Source organism: Protopterus annectens, chromosome 11.part0 (genome assembly GCF_019279795.1).
Source record: "Protopterus annectens isolate FY-2018-M chromosome 11.part0, PAN1.0, whole genome shotgun sequence".
In the NCBI taxonomy this organism is placed as follows: Eukaryota; Metazoa; Chordata; order Ceratodontiformes; family Protopteridae; genus Protopterus; species Protopterus annectens.
The window spans coordinates 1,474,566,042-1,474,583,820 of NC_056745.1; the positions used below are offsets into that span (position 1 = coordinate 1,474,566,042).

Genomic DNA, 17,779 nt, shown 5'->3' on the forward strand with positions numbered 1-17,779 from the left:
TAGTCAAGTACCTGTGAAATGGTGCATTGTATTTGATTATTGGTCTAATGAGGGCCTAGTATATCGGGACTATAATTTTCTTGGATTTGGATGCCATACCATGTCACATAGAAGGACTTCTTCACCACTGTGGACACATGGTGATCAAAGTTCAGGCTGCTATCTGTTTGTGTACCTAGATCTCTCACCTCTGAATCTACTCTTAGGGGTGTACTGTTGATGTTGTAATTTGCATGGATATTTGACTTCCCAAAAGGTATTATAATGCAGTTTTCACATTTAGTCTTAGTTCATGGTTCTGGCACCAATCATTTGTCTGATCTAAACCCTCTTGAGGGATATCTACATCACTGGGGATTCAATCACTGCCGCCAGGCTGCCAGCTTGCAGTCACTGGCAAACATGCCATGCAGTGGCCTTCAACATTAGCCTTGACTTCAGAGAAGTATATTCTGAACAGGAGTGGTCCCAGTACTGAGCCCTGTGGCACACCACTAGTAACTGACCTCTTGCTAGATCTGGATTCATCAGCTTTAACCACGTGTCCTGTCTGTGAGCTTGTTGGCTAGCCATCTGGTTACATAGGAATTTATGCTCAGTTTTGTGAGTTTATTTAGAATACTTGAGTGGGGAATTGTGTCAAATGACTTGGCCAGGTCAAGGCAGGCGTTATGTACTGTTTTACCCTCATCCATGGCCTAAGTGACTTTCTCAATGAAATCCACCAGATTCAGTATGCATGACCTGCCCTGGACAAAGCCAAATTGGGTCGGTTCAGTATTTGGAGGTTTCCTATCATTATTTATCAGGTGCATGAATATTCTTTTCATGGCCTTACATATAAGACTAGTTAAACTTATGGGTCTGTAATTTCCTGGGTCAGTAGACAGTCCCACTTTATGCAGAGGGATGACTGTTGCTGTCTTCCACTCTACTGGGACAAAACCAGTCCAGAGGCTGTGGTTAAACAGAGATCCTAATGTGCCTGATAAGTCCTGATTTAAGCTGTTTAAGAGGTAACCTGGTATACTGTCAGGCCCCATTGAAGATGTGTTTTTAGCTTTAGAGACCATAGCGGCAACCTGCTGTTTGGTGATAATTGGTGGTGGTGTGGTGAAGGGCATTTCTTGGGGCAGAACTGGGGGTGATGGGGAGGTAAAATTTGAGCTGGATTTGTCAATCAGCAGATTTACTATATCTTCTGGCTGAGTATAGGGGATGCCTCTTCAATGAATTCCACAAATTCTTGGGTGTTGCCCTTAAGATTGTAGCCATAACTGAAAAATGCTTTATGATTATCCTTAGCTTTGTAGGTTATTTTAACCTCAAAGTCTGCTTTCACAGACTTAACTAGTTCCCTGATTCACTTGTTTAGACTAATGAGGGACTTTTTGCTCTTTGGTGCACATTCTATCTTACTTATCGATAGGATCTTCTTTCTTTTGTTGTACAACCTATTAATACCAGGCATCCACCTGGGTGGCTTGTTTTTGTGGTTTAATCTGGATTTATTTAAGTGTAGTAGTGCCAATTCTATGCAGTTGTTTATATGGTCATACAGGGCTTTCATGTATGCCTCTGCATCAGTTTCTGAGTTTTCTGGATTTGAGGGAACTTAAAAATTAGCTATGCCATCCCTTAATATGGGGCAATTTACCTTAGAGAAGTTCTTAAAGTTGTTGGGGTTAGATGTGGGGGCTATTTTTACCTTCATTTCAGGGGAAAACACTTTCTGATTTGATCTTGCCAGTGATGACATCCCATTAGGGGGTGCAGCACTCTCCTGTATTTGTGAGTACCAGACCTATGATATTTGTTCCACTAGTGGAGGTGCAGGGCATTTGAATTTACAAAGTCAAGAAATCTTTGGGTCTGCATGTTAGTGATCTTGTATGACTCCCAAGTGATGGAGGGGTAGTTAAAATCACCCATGAGTATGGTACTGGGCTGGCTGGTGAGTGATTCTGTGGGTTTCCTGGTTCATGGTGGGAGACCTGTAACTAGCAAGAATATGGTCATGGATTTTTTCATGGTTAGTTGGACATGGAGTAGCTGAAGCATGTCATTGCTTGACCAGCCTTGAGGGGTGCTTCTCCTTTATAGACACAGATACACGTCCACCTTTTGCTCATTTATGTTCAGTGGGTGGTCAGAATGTTTGAAAGGCATTATAGCCATGCACTGCTGGAGTGCTTTCCATGGCTTTGAACCATGTTTCAGTAACCGCACAGATGTCAGCATTGCCCAGGGTGAGGAGAGCTTCCAGGGAGTGCAGTTTCCTATTGAGATTCCTAGTTTTGAGCAGTAACACCTATAGCTTGCCCTGAGTAGCTTTTGTTATGTTGGAGAGTTTTTCTGTTTGGCAATATCTAAAAAAGGCACTATACGGGTAGATAATGTTTTGGCCAATACCCAAAAGCCTAGAGGCGACAAGTGAAGACTATCCCTGGCAAAGCACAGTGGCCTGTCAACCATGTGCACCCAGGCTGACAAGTATTGGACCCCTTTGGAATGACAACAGTAGCTAAGCCAATTGTTAAAGTCGATCATTTTCTGCTGGTATTGTGGTATCATCCTTGTAGATGGTAGATTGCTTCTCAATGCTAGGCTCATACCTGCCTGTGGCACATATTCTGAGAGCTCAATCATGTCTCTCTTCATATAGTCCAGGGAGGTATGTCTCAGGTCATTCACACCCACATGGACTATGACTGAGTCATACTAGCACTTAGGGTAAGTGACCTGAGTGCTTGTACGATCTGGTGGAACTTGGCTCTTGACAGATAACTAACTGTACCCTTCCCCTTATCCAGCGAGATAAGAAGGACATCAGAGTGTCTCACAATGGAGTCTCCTATGACCAGAATACTGGATCGTGGAGTGTTTCACACTATGGGCTTGGTAGTTGAGACACAATGAGATGTGGCTTTATGTGTTGTGAGAGGAATTGTCTTGTTTGTGTGCATGTGGAGTTTCTGACGACTGCACCTGAGACATCCTTGAAATCTGGGCAATTATATTTTTGATTACAGCATTGCCACACTAAATTTTATTTACAGGCACATCAATATAGCCTTCTTCTTCTTCCATCATATTATTTCATTACTGTTTGTTGGTCATTTACAAAATAAATTCTGCACACTTGAAAACAATGTGGCAGCTGTTAAATTATTTCCATGTCCCCTGCATTTTCTATTGGAGATTGACCTCAACGCAATGTACTCATCTCTTCTACTTATTCAGGAACCGACTACCCATTATTTCTTTGATAATAAACTTTCATTTAATCATGTATGAATAACTTTCTTATTTCCCCTGCTACCTATTCCTTATTTATTTTCATAGTATCTTTTTCTTCCACATTTTAGTATATATACGTTTTAAACCTATCTTAGCATTTTTGTAATCATATATTGTCTCTCTAATAATCAACCCCTTTTTTAGCTAGAACCCTCAGTATAAGGAAATTAAAGAAGCCGTTCTTGGGTCACATAATACACTAGTGGTTTTGGATGGGATATCACATCTAGTTTCCAGTTTCACACATGAATACCTTTGCTGTTATGCTATACCTCTCTCTCTACATGGCAGCTGACTGTAGTGCCCAGTTGTAAGCTCTATCAGGGAGAAAGGTCCCCTGGTAATAAGATCTCACAAAAGTAATGTGTTAGGACTATAATCTATAAGTCTCAAATATATAACCAAGCTAAAAATGTGTGTGTGTGATTACATTAGTCTAGAATGCACTCATTTAAGTCACCTTTTTCTGGTTGTTCTTTTGGCAATAAATGTTGCTGCTCCAATGCAAAAAAATGTACAATTGCTTCTGTGTTTCTGTTTGTCAGTGTTGCATTTGAGTTTAATCTTTTAAAGCATCATCAAAGATGTTTTCTACTTTAATAACTATTAGACAACATTATTTAACAGCAATATCAAGGGTGCAGAGTGATTTCAATATGCCTTCAATATTATTGCACTGTTTATGAACCCTTCATGTTTGTTGTTTATTCATTTTTAGTAAAGTTCCTTTTTCCTGTCTGTTTATGCCAGGAGAGGTATTTATCTGTAAAAACATTGACCAGCTACTGAATAATAACATGCCATCACTCCAACATGTGCTTAATGCACTTTTCAAATGCTATTAGTTGGAATAATCGGAGTCACAATTTGACTTTGCAGCGACATTGTACTTACGAGGCATTTACTTGGACATTCAGCTGCTACGTGGCTGGCAACAGCACTTGGGAAACACTAAAAAGGAAGGTAAACAGAATCAAGATGAGAAGAATTCAGATTTCAGGAAGAACAAAACATCACATTACAGAATAATACAGAACTAATCAATATATTCAAATCTGTCTTCCCTCAGCATGAAGCATTAGCAGTTTACCCATAATTCCACAAGTTAGAAATGTTATGTAAGACAATGCAGTATATTAAAAATGTTCCCCACTTTGGGAAGTACAATCATTTTATCTAGTACTCCCAATATGAAGCTGTATTTAAAATGATTATTTTAAAAGCTCATACTAAGTTATACATACACAAGATTCATACCTAAAAGGGTATTTTATAACTGACCATGTAGAAAAGTCGCCTCTTATCTGCGCACAGCAAGACATTACATTGAGGAGCGTTCATCAGACTATAGGACCTTGTCTCTAACGACTTCAAAACAGATAAGGAAAAAGCATCTCCTTATGTGTGAAATAGGATGGCGGACTGCACGTATGAGATCGGGAAATACACCAACTACTGAAGACAATTCCTGCAAAGTGTTGTACTTTGAACCTAACCGTTAAAAAGTTAAAAGACAAATTCCTTTTAAAAAGGTGTTACACTGACAAATAGATCATATATTATATATACTGATTATAGGGGACAATTCCCCTGCATGGGGATGCAGGAGATAAGAAGCACTGATTCACTTTTGTGTAACCCATTTGTTTGAACAGTTGCTTTTCAAATACCAGTCTTCGACCTCGCCTGTAAATGCTGATATGTCACAGTATCAGTGGCCAGCAAGGAGTTTCTCCACTACTCATATTTACCGCCCTCCCTTCTTTTCCCACTTAGCTGACTCCCCTTCCTCAGATTTCACTTGATTCTAGCTACACTACTCTCCTCTCTTATTTACAAATTAAAATAAAAACTCTCTAATTGTCCCTATTTTATCCATAGCCATACTTTTTCTATCACTTACTCTCTCTATCAACTTCCCCTCTGCTTCTGATTACTGATGTACATGCTTTTGCCTGTAAGAACTAAGATGTGATATACAGTACCTCTATATTCTTTTCTTAAACTCTGAGTTAATTGTCATTATGTCCCCTCTATTTGGTGAAGTCCTTATGTATTGGAGATATATGAAAGACTTAAACATTTGGTTTTATTGCTTTTTGTAAATAACACCTTTAAACTCTCATGTTACAATTGTGAATCCAAGCATTATAATGCATGTTTATATTACCTCATGCATACTGTATTGTTTGTAAACATTTTTATGGTGTATGTAATACTCTGTGGAACTTTTCTCCCCGGGTCTCTGCTAAAAAAGGGTGCAAGGCAAGCTCAGTCACACATTCCCGGTCAACAAATGTCAAATAAATAATAAAATAAAATAAAAGTCACCCCCCCACGTTTTTTCCATCTGTACATGGGGGTCATGCAATCAAATGAACAGTAACCAAATCATCTACAAACAATGTTCAGACCACCGAGTGGCTACTTCAGAAGCAGAGTAATAAACTTAAAAATAGGATGAAACTAAAATTAGTCATTCACTTCAGTTGTGTCTATCTGCAAATTTTATAAAAAAGTCTTGTATAAAGACTGCTGCAGTCACGTTAACGAGACTAGTGGCAACATCTTACAGTTAGAATACTAGTGTAAGGGTGGGGGGGCTGTGTCCACCCACCACCCCCAAATTTCTGTCTAAGGCCAAGAAAATAACACACTGTTCAAAACGAATGTTGCGATAATAGCAGCTATTTGGTGTAGTGAACCAGATTACCCCTGTTCTACCAGAATATTAATCTATAACCAAATCCAACACTTATTAGTTATTTACTTACTTATTTACTTTTGAAGATAAATAATGTTCAAAATCAGTGCCTATTTTCAAACGAATAGGAACGATCATTAAATAGACAAATGTAATATACACCGAACACATTAAAATAGGTCAGTAAACATATACGTAATTCAATGTACAATGAAAAAGGAAAATTAATAATCAAAAACACAATCAGACCTCTCAGCTGTACAGATTTTCGCAGAATGTCCAGATTTTGGATTTATATTTTTGGTCTGTTTTTCATAAAATTGTGGTTTTCTGGTAAAATAGCTGTAAATCATTAAAGACTGAAGTTTGAAAATAATGATAGACATTTGAGTTTCAAACTTCATACCCTTAAGAAAATTCATGCTAATGCAAAACCTGTTATTCTATCAACTTTCAAAGTTTGTATTTAAAAATTGCCCCCTATTTTTGGGCCTTTGTCCCACTTTTATTTACGGCTTTGTCCTGATTTCTTGCTCTAAGAGGTTGAGAGGTATCAACAGATTGCAAAGAGACTGGAAATACAGTTCACTGCCTGAGTCAGTACTTTTTGTTACACAGGGTACAATTAAATATGTCAGAACCATGAAAATTCAAGGGTGTATCACACTTACATTGCATCATAAAAAGAACAAAAACACCTAATACTCATACCACAAATCATAAGTTTCAATGTTATCATTTAACAGGTTTAGCCATTACAATATGAGTTTTTTTCTTAGACTGTATATCTGATAGCAGAGAATTCTCACTTAAATCCATGGTGATGTGTCCATTTGTGTGGCAGCAGCCTGATCCATACTTGGAAAAAGATTGCCACTGTGTAATCAGAAGTCTGTAACACATCTTGTCAATATTGGCACGTAGGTTCATAGGTCCATAGGTATATACTACACTAATGACCACCAGAGCCTTTATAAGCCTAGGCATGGAACCCAAACCAGTTGTGTCCGTATGTCTCATTAGCATTTATTAACAGGGGGTATGTTAGGAAGTTTCTAGAAGTATTAGTTCATAGGTATATATTAGGCAAATGACCACCAGGGCCTTTATAAGCCTGGCCATGCAATCCAACCCAATTGTGTCCCTATGTGTCATTAGCATTTATTAACAGGGGGTATGTTAGGAAGTTTATAGAAGTATTAGTTCATAGGTATATATTAAGCTAAGGACCACCAGGGCCTTTATAAGCCTGGCCATGCAATCCAACCCAGCTGTGTCCGTATGTGTCATTAGCATTTATTAACAGGGGGTATGTTACGAAATTTCTAAAAGTATTAGTTCATAGGTATATATTACGCTAATAACCACCAGGGCCTTTATAAGCCTGGCCATGCAATCCAACCCAGTTGTGTCCCTGTGTCATTAGCATTTATTAACAGGGGGTATGTTAGGAAGTTTCTAGAAGTATTAGTTCATAGGTATATATTAGGCTAAGGACCACCAGGGCCTTTATAAGCCTGGCTATGCAATCCAACTTCAGTTGTGTCTATCTATCCCTATGTGTCATTAGCATTTATTAACAGGGGGTATGTTAGGAAGTTTCTAGAAGTATTAGTTCATAGGTATATATTAGGCTAATAACCACCAGGGCCTTTATAATCCTAACCATGTAATCCAACCCAGTTGTGTCCCTGTGTGTCATTAGCATTTATTAACAGGGGGTATGTTAGGAAGTTTCTAGAAGTATTAGTTCATAGGTATATATTAGGCTAATAGCCACCAGGGCCATAATCCTAGCCTTGCATTCCAACCCAGTTGTGTCCCTAAGTTTCATTAGCATTTATTAACAGGGGCATGTTAGGAAGTTTCTAGAAGTATTAGTTCATAGGTATATATTAGGCTAATGATCACCACGGCCTTTATAAGCCATGCAATCCAACCCGGTTGTGTCCCTATGTGTCATTAGCATTTATTAACAGGGGGTATGTTAGGAAGTTTCTAGAAGTATTAGTTCATAGGTATATATTAGGTGAATGACCACCAGGGCCTTTATAAGCCTGGTCATGCAATCCAACCCAGTTGTGTCTCTATGTGTCATTAGCATTTATTAACAGGGGGTATGTTAGGAAGTTTCTAGAAGTATTAGTTCATAGGTATATATTAGGCTCTCTATGTATCATGGGCATTTATTAGGAGGGTGGTTGTTAGGAAGTTTCTAAAGGTTATGTGAGGTGGAGGGTATGTTAGTTTGGTCATAGTTACTGTCTGCCTCTTTCTATCAGAGACATGGAGCAAGGCTCAGGGTGAATTTCCAATTTCCTATCCATTAGTCAAGGTTATGCTTAATTAGGGTTAGGGACAGACTCTGCTTCACATGGATTGGGAGCCCCATGGGAATCCCGTGAGACATATATCTGTATCCCCAACATGCCCTATCTATGTTGCAAACAAAATTTAAATCCTTGGATCTAGTGGTTCTGTGCTGTTCATTTTGGAGATATGAAAAAGGCCCATCAGATTTTTATCCAAGGATGCCTTGTATGCTAGGCATAAATTGCATCTCAGTAATGTGTAGGAGACTGAGTACAGAGATAGGGTTTTAAGTTGATCCCTATATGAAATGTGTTTATACTCTGGACTCTCCTGGTAAGGAACGTTGTGGGCATGCCAGCTGTTGCATATGTCTGTTAATGTACATGCTGAAGGGAACATTATATTCAATGACGGGTCTGATAAGAGCTGAATAAAGTGGCACTATGAATTCCTCGGACCTGAAGGTCATGCCCTTACTTATAAGTTGGGTGACATAGAATGATTTTTTTACTATCTTGGCCACATGTTGTTCAAAGGCCAGATTACTGTCTACATATGTTCCTAAATCCCCGACTATTGGCTCAACTCTTAGGGGTGTCTTATCAATGGAGTAATTAGCCTGGGTGTCTATTTTTCCAAAAAGCTCTATAATGAATTTATAGGCATTGAGTTTCTGTGAAAATTTTGGCGCTAGTAATTTATCTGTGCTAGACCCTCTTGTAAGATGTTTCACAGAATAGAGCCCTGTTGTAGCCTACGGGTGACCAGTTTCTTAGTGGAGTCCTGTCTGTGAACTAGCTGGCAATATAGTGAGTTATGTAGGGGTTTATTCCCAGTTTGGTGAGTTTATCAACTATACCCCAGTGGGGTATTGTATCAAATGCCTTAGACAAGACCAGGGAGGCAGTGTGCATTGTTTTATCCTCATCCACTGATGACTTTCCCAAAGAAGTCCAGCAGGTTCAATAGGCAGGATCTTCCTTTGGTAAAACCAGACTGAATTGAGTCTGATGTCTGAAGGTTGTCAGCATCTTTGTTGATCATTTCCATGAAAATTCATTCATTGGCTTTGCATATCAGACTAGTCAGACTAATGGAGCCGAAGTTTCCGGGGTTGTTTGATGGTCCACCCTTGAGATGTGGGATAACCATTGCAATCCTTCATTCCTATTGTACAGAGCTGGTTTTGAGGCTACAGTTGAAAAGTGTCTTAAGTGATCCTGATAGCAATTTCAGAAGCATCCTGGGATATTTTTGGGACTCCTCTTGCTACAATTTCAGAAGCATCCTGGGATATTTTTGGGACTCCTCTTGCTACAATTTCAGAAGCATCCTGGGATATTTTTGGGACTCCTCTTGCCCAAACCTAGTTATGCTTCTGCTATTAAGGTTAGGATTCCAATGGTGTAGTTTGTTAGTAAAGTTTGTTTTGGGCTTACTTCTAGTAGGTACAGCAGCCTCTAAGCATCTATACAACAATTTACAGGTTTGTACAGTTTCTCTGTGAACAATTTCAAGTAGGTTGCTGTGAACTCAGGGTTAGGAGTGCCATTGAATTTTGATAAACTATCACTTAATAGGGTGGAATTTGCTTTGGAGTAGCTCATAACTGTAACAGGGTTAGCTGGAGCTACCAGGTAGATTTTTATTTCAATGGAGATAGCTTTGTGGTCCAATCTCATCAGTGATGAAGTGAAACCAGGCAGTGATCAGGTCTCTGCCATATTAGTGAATACCAGGTCCAGTACGTTTGAACTTCTAGGGGGGTCTATGCACTATGTGGTCGAGCGTATTTGTCCTAGTAGCTCTGCCTGTGAGTTTAGGGCAGTGTATGTTTCCCAGTCTAAAGAATGGCAGTGAAAATCTCCCATCAATAAGGTATTTGATCTAATGGTGAGTGTCACCAGTAGGTCTAGGTGTGACGTATGGAATTATTGTTACATAGAGGGTGGCCTATAGCATGCGAGGATATGGTATGGGACTTTATCTATAGTGATTTACACATGGATAGACTCTAGGGCATTACTCTGTTTAACCAACCTAGAGGTGTCCCCCTATGTGCAGCTGATGGCCTAAATGTGTGGAAGGCAGTGAAGCCTTGCACTGCGGGAGCATTTTCTCTGGATTTAAAATATGGCTCGGTAATGGCACAGATGGTTATAATCTCTAGCATGAGGAGAGTTTGTAGGCTGTGAGTTTCTTGTTTTGGCTCCTAACATTCAGCAGTAACACCTTTAGGCTTCTTTGGGCTTTATTTGTTAAGTCAGTAGGTTTATCAATTTGGCATTGGGTCTATATTAGAATTTAATTTCATTATTTCAAATGTTCTAACATCGACCCCTATTCAACGAACGCTGAAAATAACAAAATGACAGATAACCAAATTTTTTCCTAGGGAAAGAATTTGGTTGTCAATTTCTGTCATTTCGCTATTTTCAGCACTGTGGTGGAAAGTTACGGGTCGGGTTCAGGTAAGTGTGCGATTGGGCATGGGTTAGGTTAGTTAGGGTTAGGGCACGAGGGAGATATGTGTGCGATTGTGTGGGCGTGAGGGTTAGGGTTTGGGTTAAGGTAAGTGGATAGTTAGTGGTGTTTGTACAGTTTAGTGTAGGCTTAGCTGCAAGATTTTTGGTGTATGTGTGTGGATTGCTGTTTGTTTGGTGTGCTTGTGTTGTGTGTATGTGTTTTGGAACAGCAAATTTTTTCCCTAAGAAAAAATTTGCTGTTCTGAATGTTCGATGTTGTCAGTGTTCACTGAATAGGAGTCGATGTCAGAACATTCGAAATAATGAAATTTTGATTTTCTAATATAGACCCTTTGGCATTGCCTAAGCAAGGCTATAATGGGGTGAATAAAGTTTTAGGCAATATTCAGAAGGCTAGAGAGAAAAGGTGCAGCCATGTCTTCACATGCTGACAAATGTTGAATCCCCCTAGAAAGACACCAGGAACTAAGCCAGTCATTGAAGTCAACCATCTTTTTTTTCACACTGTGGCATCATTCTTGGTGAAGGTAAAATGCTGCTCAATGCGAAGCACATACCTGCCTGAGACACATATTCAGAGAGATCAATAATGTCTCTCTCCATATAGCCCAAGGAGGTACATCTCAGGTCATTAACACCTACATGGACTATGACAGAGTTGGGTATATGTTCGGCTACCAAAAAGGATAAAACGTGAATGGATAAATTTCAAATGGGACACAGTGAAATGGAAAATTAGCGAACAGCGAGAACATCGAAAATAAATGCATCGAATAACCATAGTTGCCAACAACCAGGAAGTAATGCAGTACATAAGGTAAGTGAAGGGAAACCTTCTAAATTTGACCTATTCCCAGTGTAGTGCGATCTCAGAGTTGGTATATATAGTTAGGGGTTGTGGGGGTGCAGCCCCCCCACATAGATCGGTTGTGTTTGCGATGTTGGCTCACTATGGCCATTCAATGCATTTATTTTTGATCTTCTCGTTGTTCCTTAATTTCCCATTTTGCTGTGTCCCGTTCGAGTTTTATCCTTTTCAGTAGTCAAACATAGACCCACAGAGTCCTACTGGTACCCGTGGTGGTGGCTTGAGTGCGTGCATAACTTGGTGGATTGTGTCACCAGATAAGTAACTAGCCATTATCAGGCTTCATCTAATCTGTTCCTGTATTTTGGTATGAAAAGCCCATCAACTAATCTAAAATCACAATGTTGTTTGTCACCAATCCAGAATACAAGCAAATAACATTGCAGCTGGGGAAGTTTAGTAGTTCAGTAGTGAATTTTGGTGGAATTAGAAGCACCTATTGCTTAAAATTCCAAATTGAAAAGATATGAACAGTGCTGGGACCCAGAATGATCTTCAGTAAATGTAACGCTGACCCGGTTATAACCTTGCTCTAGTTTATCAGAAAGAGAATACTGAAGGTTAATGAAAATACGCAAGTAATAGTGAAGGGATGTAGCAGATTGTCAAGAACTGGGGGTAAAAATGCTATAGCCCTGTAAAAAAACATAAGTTTGTGATTGAACCAAGTTAGTATACTATTTATACATTAAAAAAAAACTTGATATGGTTAACAATGGTCAGCTCACAAAGTTTGGTGACACCAAATAGAAAGTAAAAAAAATGCCTAGACACATGGTTGGCACTTTGCATCCAGAACGGCTGCCACTATAATGTTTGGGATCTTTCCAGGTAAAAGGCATAGATTTGGTTTTATTAGTGTTGAAATAAAGTCTATTAAAACTTAACCAGTAATGCAAAAGTGCTTTCCAGTTTAGAGATTATAAAAGAGGTGGTATTGTCTGTGAGAACACTCTGGAGTCATGGGCACATTATACCACTGTGGAAATAGTGTGGGATCCCCACAATCCTCCATCATCATATCAATGATGACACTGAAGAGTAAGGGGCCTGCATGCACCATCATGAAATGCCTGGGGGGGGTCACGTGTGTGCGGGGGTTCATCACCTGAGTTGACAGACTGCACCTTATTTTTAAGGTAGCTTCTGAGTTACCTTCAGGCACTGAGGAAAAGCTTTTCCAAATGGAGGTGATGGTTGCCTCAATCCAATGTCTAACAGAAGTGCAGGGACTGAAGGACTGTTCAGATACAGCCAAACACAGTAGATGGTGTCAAGCAGCACTGTGCCTGAGCTATGACCTGAGCTAAAGCCACAAAAACAGTCAATGGTGTCAAGCAGAGCTGTGTCTAGGCTATGACCTGAACTAAAGCCACAAAAACAGTCGATGGTGTCAAGCAGAGCTGTGTCTGGGCTACGATCAGAGCTAAAGCCATGATGACTGCAATACATGAAATTATTAGTAATAGGTAGTTACTAGCTCAGACAATTAAGGAGACTAGCCCAAATTCCCAGCTGCTCGCAATAACTAGCTGGTTAAGTGACTTTTTCAAGGTCACACAGCAGGCAAATGAGGGGTAAAAGACTCAAACTCTGTACCACAGGAACTACAGCTTGCAGCTTTAACCCTCTGTAATAACTGCAAGACTGATGAGGTATTAGACAAGCTGTATATTTATGCATTTAAACACATTTTTGAAAGTGATTCAGGAGGATAAGGTGACAATAATGTTTAAAATTACTTCTTTTACGTAGTGGTACCACAAGGGCCTCTTTCCAGATTACAGACTACCTTCTTCAAATCATAACTGTTAACCAATATTTACAAATAAAATAAGCAATAAGTACATTGTGTAGCACCTGAAATATACAGTACCTGATGACTACACAAACCCTTTGTTATCCTGCAGTCAAAGTTCAGCTCAAATAATGCAATGATCTTAGGTGTGTCAGTGCAAGTAAAGCAATGCAAAGCCTCTTTAACAAGTGAAACAGCAATTGGGCAACATATTGCATATAGTGGAACTGGAATTTGTTGTGCTTAACCTGAATAAGAGTGTAAAGTGTATGGCAATATGTATGTCAAGCAGGTGAATTTGGATGAGATTCTGTGGAATAAGTGAGTTTTGTATAATTGTTTTAGGGCTGAAATTCACAATGAGTTTGTTTACTAGTACATTGCCTGTATCTACTGGATTTGCATAGGCAGTGTCATTTTGGATACATTTTCAGCAATGTCTGGTGTTATTCCTTAGCTTTGTAACAAACACGGATTTGTAATTGTGTTTAACTTCCAATTCTGGTCTAAGCTCATGAGATGCCTTTTTTTCGTAATGGGTTTGTTTAGTCCTTTCAATAGCTTTTAAATGTTAACCTGGGAGTTGATTTGATATATAGTATAAAAAACATTTGCCTTTTATTGTATTTCTTATTTATACATGTGAACCACCAGGCTGGTTTACTTTTAAACGTTTCATTTTGTCTAGCTCCAGTAGGGACTGCCAGGACAATACATTTATCCAGGCCTGCCTGGAGTTTGCTTGTGAAACTACTGGTTGTGTTATGATTTTGAGTAATATAATTAGAAATGAATTTAGTTCATAAATTACAGAAGGTTAGTACATTTCCCGTCTCTGAACTTTGTGATACCTGCATTTAACTGTTTGGAAATTTAGAATGAAAAGCTTATGAGCTTGTGATCGGATTTAACTGGAAAAAAGGGTGTTGGGGAGAGCAGTTGATATCTATGCCATGTTGGTAAGAACCAGGTCAAGACTGTTTTGTCTTTTAATGGGCTTCTTAACAATTTTTGTCATTTTATTTATGAAATCGAGAATTTTTGGGCACATCCTACATTGTAGTATAGGTATCACAGTGTAATTTTGGGTAGGTGAAGTCTCATTTGATAGTGTAATTCTTGTTAAACTGAAGGTGATCCCATGTATTTAGGAACCTAACGTGGCTTTCTGGGAGCACAGAGGGGGTCCTGAAACATGTTGTGATCTGATAGTTGGTCTTATTTATTATGATTTGGACCTCAATCAGTTCATGTTTTGGGATCTGCCTAGAACTGATGGGGTCTTTTACAAATATGGACACCCCACCAGCTTCCATTTGGCTCAAAAGCAAGGTAGGGAGCAAATCCTGGTAAACACAGAGTGCTTAATATATTTTTAAACCAAGTTTCTGTAATAATACACACACACACACACACACACACACACACACACACACACACACACACACACACACACACACACACACACACACACACACACACACACACACACACACACACACACACACACACATACACATGCTCCAAATGCAACAGGACCTCAAAATCAAGTAAGTTTGTTATTTAGACTCCTGGTATGGAGCAGAGCCGCCTTTATGTGGTCTGGTGCTTAATACATTTCTTTTGATAGGTTGGGAGATCTATTAGTTGAACTCTACCAAAAAACAGGCACTATGGGGGCAGCAAAGGCTTTACCAGTATACAGAAGCCCTAGTTCAAGACGTGCAAGTCATACCTTACAAAACAAGACTATATGCCAAGCATGGAAGGACAGCATCTCTTCCCATGCTGACACCGAATTCCCCTAGACTGATGTCGACTGTGCTGCCCGTTGTTATCGTTTCTATCTATTTTGGTATCATTTGAGGAGAAGGAAGGATTATGCTTAAAACCAGGGTCTTACCTGCATTTTTAACACTATCATGTCATAATCATATTTGTTTGGCTTAATATTTTTAAGGCCTTTAATATGTTGGAAATCTTGTCTCCTGAAAGCAATTCACTTTCACTCTGTCTTTGTGCAGCCTTGTGAGACATGGATCAGTGTGTCTGACAATGGACTCACCAGGTTTTGGAATGGTTACTTACTTGGTAACCGATTACTGTGCTGGTATTAACAGATGTAGTGTTTGATCTATGATGTGTCCTGGATTCATTAGCACTTGGAGGCTTAGACAGGGACTTTTAAATTACATCAGAATATGATAGTTTACTGCATATTTGTGTGACATGTAGTGGCGTGTGTGTGTGTGTGTGTGTGTGTGTGTGTGTGTGTGTGTGTGTGTGTGTGTGTGTGTGTGTGTGTGTGTGTGTGTGTGTGTGTGTGTGCACGCATGTGAGTGTGTATGTAAGTGCCCATGTGTATGCGCATGTGTGTGGGTGGGGGAGATGGTGGATATGTGTGTGTGTGTGTGTGTGTGTGTGTGTGTGTCTCTGTGCTTGTAAGAGGAAAGTCTACAATTTAGTGAAGTATTCGCATCTCTCACACAGATAGCAACGAGCTAAGTAATAATTCATTCCCTGAGTCCGGCAGGTAATTGTTCCACTGCCTGAGTAAACCAAGAGCTACAAGGTTGGCAGCTGAGGTTGAACAAGCTAGCTGAGCTTCCATGTTAGTCCCAGCTAGTTAAATTAGTTAGTAGTTCAATGGAAATATTATATAGCGTATATTATACAAATGTGGGTTAGGAATTTATTAATATATAGCTCACATTTGCAGTATAAAATGCATAAGAAATATTACAGGAATGAGACTTAAGAATTCATTTTTAATGACAAATTTGTAGTGTAATGCTGAATAAATAAAGATAAGATGAGTACGAATAGTTCTCACTTTTCTAAGACAGTACTGTGTTTGAATTTACTTAGTGGACACTGCATGAATACAGCTACAGTATCTCAGGGGACTGAGAATGACTGGGTTTGTTTGTAAAGAATTCACACTAGAAGAGTTTGTCTTTCTAGCACAGTGGTACATGGTACTGCAGAGAACAGTGCTCAGAACTATTTATATCAGCAGAGAACATAAAAGACCCAATAGAAAATTAGTTAGGAATTCGGCCTAAAATACATACTTCCAAGCTCCAGTACCAAGTTAATTCCGTGCCATAGAACCACACCTACTGACTCCTAGAAGCTAACATTTGACCAAAAACTAGCTGAAAAACGTATAAAATAATAGAAATATTAAGATGACTGCATAAAAATGACCAATCTTTTTTTTTAAAACCAGATATTAAAAAGTAAAGTAAAACTGAACAAAATGGCACTTAAACTGTATAAATCATAGGTTCATAGGTTCATGGAAGGTTACTAGGCTAATGGCCCCAGAGCCCTTACAAGCCTAGCCATATTTATCCCGAGTTACCCCAGCCATCATTAGGAGGTTATAAGTGCAACATAAAGTAAGTGCTCTCCTGCTCTTTTGATGAGAAATCCACTCAAAATTTCCAATCTTGAGATCTGTGTACAGTCTTCTGCAGTCAGTAGCAGGCTGGCCACAATGCTGTATATCCCAGCAGAAAAATCAAAAGAACCATTTCTAGATAAGCTAGAAATTCAGTCAAAAAGATGTACTTCCAGAATATAGTACAGTTTAATTTCCTGCCACAGTAGCATTAACACTGGTTCTTACAAGCTAACACTTCACCAAAAACCAGAAGAAAAACTTATAAAGCAGCAGGAAAAATAATGAAAAGCGTAGGAAACCACGAAATCTGTTACCAGCAATGATTTACAATACACTCACTGACATTTTGTTTCAACCAAATAGTACAAATTGCACTAAACTGAATACAATAACACTTAAACGGAATAAAACAATAGATTGATGTAAGAGCAACAGAAAACAAGTATGTTTCTGTTCTTTAGATGTGGTATCAGCTCATAACTCCAAATTTAGTACTCTCAGCACATGAGCTATGTATGCAGATTTCTGAAATCTATATATTAAGGTGTCAAGCAGTTAAAGCGTAATTTAGTGAAACCAGAGCGTACCTTTTACTTTCTACTTCTTGCATTCATATGTACAGTTTATGACCTCAAAACATTGACCAAATGTGGTCATTGAAGTACAAGGACCTGTGATGGGCATGTCTCCCGAGATTAAAGTAAGTTATGAAAATGATGCAAATGTTTATCAGTAGCTCTATGTAGGGCTTCTCCTTCGGGAAATAAATGATACGTTTTTGTATGTGTGTTCGATCTGAATTATGACGGAATTTACTTCTTTGAAATGGCCCTTGGATGTACCATTGGTGTAATTTGACATTTATTTTGGTAACATAATGCTTCATGCTTTGGAAACAGAA

At 39.0% G+C, this 17,779-nt stretch overlaps 1 protein-coding gene across 4 annotated transcripts in view; it reads right to left on the minus strand.

Moving 5' to 3' along the window:
- Positions 1 to 17,779, minus strand: part of MLC1 (modulator of VRAC current 1) — a 789,519-nt gene that overhangs the window by 209,900 nt on the left and 561,840 nt on the right. For all 4 annotated transcript variants that reach the window (XM_044088780.1, XM_044088778.1, XM_044088777.1 and 1 more), the window contains one exon: positions 4,195 to 4,251. In XM_044088780.1, the coding sequence (XP_043944715.1) occupies positions 4,195 to 4,251 (57 nt within the window). The remainder of the gene's footprint in view (positions 1 to 4,194; positions 4,252 to 17,779) is intronic.